Source organism: Carlito syrichta, unplaced genomic scaffold (genome assembly GCF_000164805.1).
Source record: "Carlito syrichta isolate Samal-C Ts95f unplaced genomic scaffold, Tarsius_syrichta-2.0.1 Scaffold306628, whole genome shotgun sequence".
Classification (NCBI taxonomy): Eukaryota; Metazoa; Chordata; class Mammalia; order Primates; family Tarsiidae; genus Carlito; species Carlito syrichta.
Genome location: NW_007250724.1, coordinates 525,840 through 531,839, shown reverse-complemented (window position 1 = coordinate 531,839; position 6,000 = coordinate 525,840). Strand labels below are relative to the sequence as shown.

At 52.2% G+C, this 6,000-nt stretch overlaps 1 protein-coding gene across 3 annotated transcripts in view; it reads left to right on the top strand.

The window, feature by feature from the left end:
* Nucleotides 1-4,800, top strand: part of MST1R (macrophage stimulating 1 receptor) — a 13,659-nt gene extending 8,859 nt beyond the window's left edge. For all 3 annotated transcript variants that reach the window (XM_008063183.1, XM_008063182.2, XM_008063181.2), the window contains 6 exons: nucleotides 934-1,014; nucleotides 1,174-1,355; nucleotides 1,452-1,561; nucleotides 1,822-1,987; nucleotides 2,408-2,544; nucleotides 4,255-4,800. In XM_008063183.1, coding sequence (XP_008061374.1) covers nucleotides 934-1,014; nucleotides 1,174-1,355; nucleotides 1,452-1,561; nucleotides 1,822-1,987; nucleotides 2,408-2,544; nucleotides 4,255-4,510 — 932 coding nt within the window. In that variant the 3' untranslated portion in view covers nucleotides 4,511-4,800. The remainder of the gene's footprint in view (nucleotides 1-933; nucleotides 1,015-1,173; nucleotides 1,356-1,451; nucleotides 1,562-1,821; nucleotides 1,988-2,407; nucleotides 2,545-4,254) is intronic.
* The last annotated feature ends 1,200 nt before the right edge of the window (nucleotides 4,801-6,000 follow it).

Genomic DNA, 6,000 nt, shown 5'->3' with positions numbered 1-6,000 from the left:
GAAAAAAAAAAAAAAGAAAAAGAACTATCTTCAGTGAGTTCTGGTGTGAATTAAGTGAGCATGGGAGGATTGTGGGCTCTGCCATCATGTGGCTGCAGCTGGGTCTTTTTTTTTTTTCAATTTTTTTATGTTGCCCAGGTTGAACTTAAAACCCTTGGGCTCAAGAAATCCTCCCACCTCAGCCTCCCAAGTAGCTGAGACTACAGGCATGTGCCATCACACCTGGCTTTTGCTGCTTGTTTTTTTTTTTTTAAGTTGGAGTCTTACTCTGTCACCCAGGCTGAAGTGCAGTGGCACTCTCATGGCCACCCAGCCTTGGCCAACTGATCCTTTTGCCTCAACCTTCCAAATAGCTGGAACTACAGGCATGTGCCACTACACCCAGCTAATTTTTTTTTTTTTTTTTTTGAGTTGGAGTCTCACTCTGTCACCCAGACTGGAGTGCAGTGGTTGCTCCCGGCCACCACAGCCTCGACCTGCTGGGCTCCGGCAATCCTTCCGCCTCAGCCTTCCAAGCACCTGGAACTACAGGTGTGTGCTACCACGCTCGGCTCATTTTTGATTTATTGTAGAGATGAGGTCTTGCCAAGTTGCCCAGGCAGGTCTTGAACCTGTGGGCTCAGGCAATCCACTCACCTCAGTCTCCCAAAGGTGCAGGATTACAGGCTGAGCCACCGAGCCCGGCTGCTAATTTTTTGATTTATTGTAGAGACAAGGTCTCGCCAAGTTGCCCAGGCTGGTCTCAAATTCCTGGACTCAGGCAATTCTCCCGCCTTGGCCTCCCAAAGTACTGGGATCATAGGCTTGAGCCACTGCGCCCAGCTGCTACTTGTTTTTAATGTCAGATTGGCCAGTTTGGTGCTCTGAGGCTTGGTTACCAATGAGAAGATTTGGCGTGGGCCTAGGGCACTCTCATTATCTCCCTCTTACCAGGGCACTTTGGAGTTGTCTACCATGGAGAATACACAGACCAGGCCCAGAATCGAATCCATTGTGCCATCAAGTCACTAAGCCGTAAGTGGGGCAGAGGCTGGGAGGGCAGGGGGAAGGTTGGGAGGGTTCTAGCTCCTGCTGTGCTTCTACCTTATTGAGTGACCCTGAGCAGGAGACCTTTATTTCCCATTTCCCCAACTGACCCTCCCTGCCCTGGGCCTGACTCAAGCTGCTCTACAGGCATCACAGAGGTGCAAGAGGTGGAGGCCTTCCTGCGAGAGGGACTGCTCATGCGTGACCTGCACCACCCAAATGTACTGGCTCTCATTGGTATCATGTTGCCACCTGAGGGGCTGCCCCGTGTGCTGCTGCCCTATATGTGCCATGGTGACCTGCTCCAGTTCATCCGCACACCTCAGCGGGTCAGTGCTCAGCTGGCCCTGGATGGGGGGCTTGGGCAACAGCAACTGAAGATGGAGTTGCTCTGCCCTTGACCACCAACTTACTTGTGTCTCCAGAACCCCACTGTGAAGGACCTCATCAGCTTTGGCCTGCAGGTAGCCCATGGCATGGAGTACCTGGCAGAGCAGAAGTTTGTACACAGGGACTTGGCTGCACGGAACTGCATGTGAGAGGCCAGAGTAGCTGGAGTGAAGCAAGGGTGTGGGGCATGAAGGTTTGCAGCTGCCCAGTGCTGCCTCAGGGAAGGGTTTATTCTAACCTTTGTAGCCCTGGGTATGTCCTCCCCTCTCTGGGCATCAGCTTTTCTATCTGCCCAGTGCAGGCTTGGACCAGACACTATGTCTCTGAAATTCTGTGAGAACCTGGAACAGGTGAGTTCAGGGCCCAGTAGAGGCCGATCCTAGGTGTGATTTCCCTCCCTCCCAGGCTGGATGAGTCATTCACAGTCAAGGTGGCTGACTTTGGTCTGGCCCGTGACATCCTGGACAAAGAGTACTATAGTGTTCGACAGCACCACCATGCTCGCCTACCTGTCAAGTGGATGGCACTGGAGAGCCTGCAGACCTATAGATTTACCACCAAGTCTGATGTGGTGAGGCCCCACCTGTCCTGCAATCCACATGGCCTCAGTGCCCCGGAGCACTGGGTATTGCCCTTTCTCTGGGTGACCTGAGCCCAGGGAATCCCCAACTGGGCAACCCCACAGCCCATTTGCCCACTTCTTGGGCAGCTGTAAGATGGAATCTGATATCTCCCAAGGCAAGCAGAGGCTGTGAACTCATTGACTCCTCATATATGATCCAGGGCCTGCCCAGCCCCAACTCTAGGCGGGCTGAGGTAGTGGGAAGAGACAGAGGGAAGACACAAGTAAGGTATTGAGGAATAATCTCTCATTGGAGGATGGATCCCCTATTTCCAGCTTAAGGACTCTGGGAGGTAGAGCCCCCGGGAGGCCTACCTGCCCCCAAATTTGGAGTGAGAATTGAGTGCCTTCATCTCCCTCTTCCCACAGTGGTCGTTCGGTGTGCTGCTGTGGGAACTCCTGACACGGGGTGCTCCACCATACCCCCACATTGATCCTTTTGACCTCACTCACTTCTTGGCCCAGGGTCGGCGCCTGCCCCAGCCTGAGTATTGCCCCAATTCTCTGTGAGTATGTGGAGGTGGTGACGGGGAGGGAGCTGGGCCCTAGAGACAAGGAAGGGGCAGTTCCCACCTGACTGACCTGCTTGATAGGGAAGGGATTCTTTCTGGGCCTCAGTTTCCTCATCTGTGGACTGGTCCTACCCCCATACAGGGCAGGCCTCACAATTGCTATGGTAACAGCATTCTGAATTCAGTGTCTGTGTTGAAGCCTGTGATTTGATTTCCCAGCACTCTTCTCCCCCACTCCCACTAAGAAGGGCTGTTTCCCACCTTTTCTACTCATTTAACCTCAAGGAAAGATTCCATTAGTTACTACAGCAGCCCCCTCTATATCTCCAGATTAGGTTTTTTCCCCACTGGATGTAATTTCGGATTCCCCATTCCTGGAGGGATGGCAGCAGCTATATTGTCCTCAGTGTGTGTAGGGTGGGTTTGGTGCTGAGGTTCAGCTTCATTAGCAGTAGGTATGCCTCAGCTGCGTCCAGGCCTGTGTGGTTAGAACAGAAAGAACCAGGTCACAGGTAAAAGTAGTTGATGATTCCTATCTCAGACTGCTTCAGAGAGGATATGCGTAGCCTTTCCTCACAGCCCTACCTGCCTTGGGCTTCACCTTTATTACTTCACTAACCCATTGCCAACTTGCATCCAGGCTAGGCTCCCCAAAGCAGACTCTGATACAGATTTATGTACAAGGGGTTTATTGGTAGGTGGGGGGCAGGAGAAACAGGAATAGGTAGAGAGAGAAGTTGGACTTTGATGCAGATGCAACAGAGGCTGCAGCCCATCCCACAGAAACTGCTTGAGCTAAAGTGACCCTCCAGAGTTTTTTGAAATTGAGACCAAGGGGCCAGGTCTTTGTACCAGGCATTAATCAGTTACAGTCACAGGCTATGCCTGGTGAGAGGGTATGAGCTTGGCAGAGACAGCTCTCTTCTGTCTAGGACAATTCCTACAGAAGGCCTAAACCAAAAGCCATCAGCAGACAACACTCCCAGCCACAGGGAGAATGAAGGGTGATCTGGGTGGCACACCACAGCATTCACTTCACCAGGGCTAGTCCCTTCTCCTCTCTGGGCCTCAGCTTCCTCATCTGTAAGTAGGGATAATAACAGTACCACTCTCAGAGAATCTGACAGTTATATGAGATACAATGTGTACAGTACTTAGAGGCACTTAAGGCAGAAATGACATCCCTAAGATAATGGGGCATGCACTGGAACCCAGCTTGGGAACCAGGTTGCCACTGGTTCTGCCTCAAATACTCCTGCTTCAAGATCTTTAATCCACATTTCACTGTACCCAGGCTTCCTTCCTGGGAGACCTGTGATGATATCCATGATAGCTTGCAAGCTGGGCCACATGCTGAGCACTCCACAGGCATCCTCTCACCCTATGCCCCTACTGCTTTATGATCAGAGGAAGACCCAAATGCACAGAGAGATTAAGGAACTTTCCCAAGTTCACATTGCCCAGAGCACAGGAGCAAAAGCTCTTAACCCCTGAGGTAGTTCGACTTCTGCCAGGGTGGCGAAGTGAGGACTGGAACAGCAATCATAAGGATGAGAAGAGCTGCCCCTGATTGGGCAATGCTGGGCACTAGGCTCTATCACTTGTCCTCGTCCCTATGTGCCTGCCAGAGGTGGATGGCCCAGAATCCCTGAGTAGAGGTATGCCCTGCCCCTGACATCTTCCTCTCCCCCCTACCTCCTGCAGGTATCATGTGATGCAGCGATGCTGGAAGGCAGACCCAGCAGCACGACCCACCTTTGGAGCACTAGTAGGGGAAGTGGAGCGGATAGTGTCTACACTACTTGGGGACCATTATGTGCAGCTGCCTGGAACCTACGTGAACCTAGGTCCTGGCGCCTCAGATGAGGTGAACAAACTCCCAGAACAGCCACAGTCCTCACCCATGTGCAGTAGCACATGGCGGCCTCGGCCTCTCTCAGAGCCGCCTCGACCCACTTGACCTAATCCCTTGGCTGGACTTGCTTAGCGGCCTTGAACTAACCCCAAGCTGCCCCTGGGCCATGCTGGACTGGAGAGCACTGGGCTTCCATCTTGTCCCTGCCCTTCAGCCTTCAGAGGCGATAGGTATGCAGGGCACATTAGGTCCCTCACTCCAGAGTGAGCGAGTGAGAGCACTTCTGCAACATGTATTTATGAAGTACCTATTGTGTACCCTACCTGCTGGGCACAGTGGACTCATCAGTGACCACACACTGACCATGAACCAGTAAAGGAACAAATGAATGTCAAGTACAACTTGTGGTAAATGACATGAAAGAATGATAGGAAGCTTTTTGAGGAAATAGAGAACTGCTTTTGATAGAGAGGTGAATAGAAAGGTGGGGGATGCCTCCCAGGAGGTGACATTTTGCTGAGGCCCTATCAGATGGGGAAAAACCATCAGAAGCAGAGTTGGAGGAAGAGAGTTTTTGGCAAACAGCAGCAGGTACAGAGGACCTGAGGCTAGAAAGGGACTGAATCTCCAGAGAACAGATGGGTAGGCAAGAACCAGATCCAGGTTACAGTGGTCTGGGGACTATTGGAAAGAACCAGAGTGGTGGGTTGGGTACCTAAGCATACTGCAGCCAGGATAGTTTCTCTCACGGCCCAGGCCACCTCTCCCTCTTCCCCCAGCCGTGGGACTTCTCTGGGGTCCCCTGCTCCATCTGCAGCATCCCCACTCCCGCACACACCATCAGGGGCATGGAGACTTGGGTCCCTGCAACACTGCCAGCATTGCACTTGCACTTGAGATGAGCCAGCATCAAGGAAGGCCTCAGCTCCACACTTTCTTTTTTTTTTTTTTTTTTTTTTTGAGTTGGAGTCTCACACTGTTGCCCAGACTGGAGTCCAGTGACCACTCCCGACCACCGCAGCCTTGACCTGCTGGGCTCCGGCAATCTTTCCGCCTCAGCCTTCCAAGTAGCTGGAACTACAGGCGTGCGCTACCACACCCGGCCAATTTTTGGTTTGTTGTAGAAATGAGGTCTCGTCAAGTTGCCCAGGCGGGTCTTGAACCCGCAGGCTCAGGCAATCCACTCACCTCAGCCTCCCAAAGGCGCGGGATTACAGGCTGAGCCACCGAGCCCGGCTAGCTCCACACTTTCAAAGAGCCAACTTTTTTTTTTTTTTTTTTTTAGTTGGTGTCTCACTCCTTCCTCCAGGCTAGAATGCGGTAGCATGCTTATGCTACCAGTCTCTACCTGCTGGGCTCAGGTAATCCTTCCACTTTAGCCTTCCAAGTAGCTGGAACTACAGGCACTAATTATGCCTGGCTAATTTTTCTTAATTTATTGTAGAGTTGTCTCGCTAAGTTGCCCAAGCTGGTCTCAAACTTGTGGGCTCAGGCAGTCCTCTCACCTCAGCCTCCCAATGTGCTGGGATATAGGCGTGAGCCACCGCACCCGGCCAAGGAGCCAACTTTGAAGAGCCAACTGCTCAGGCTATTTA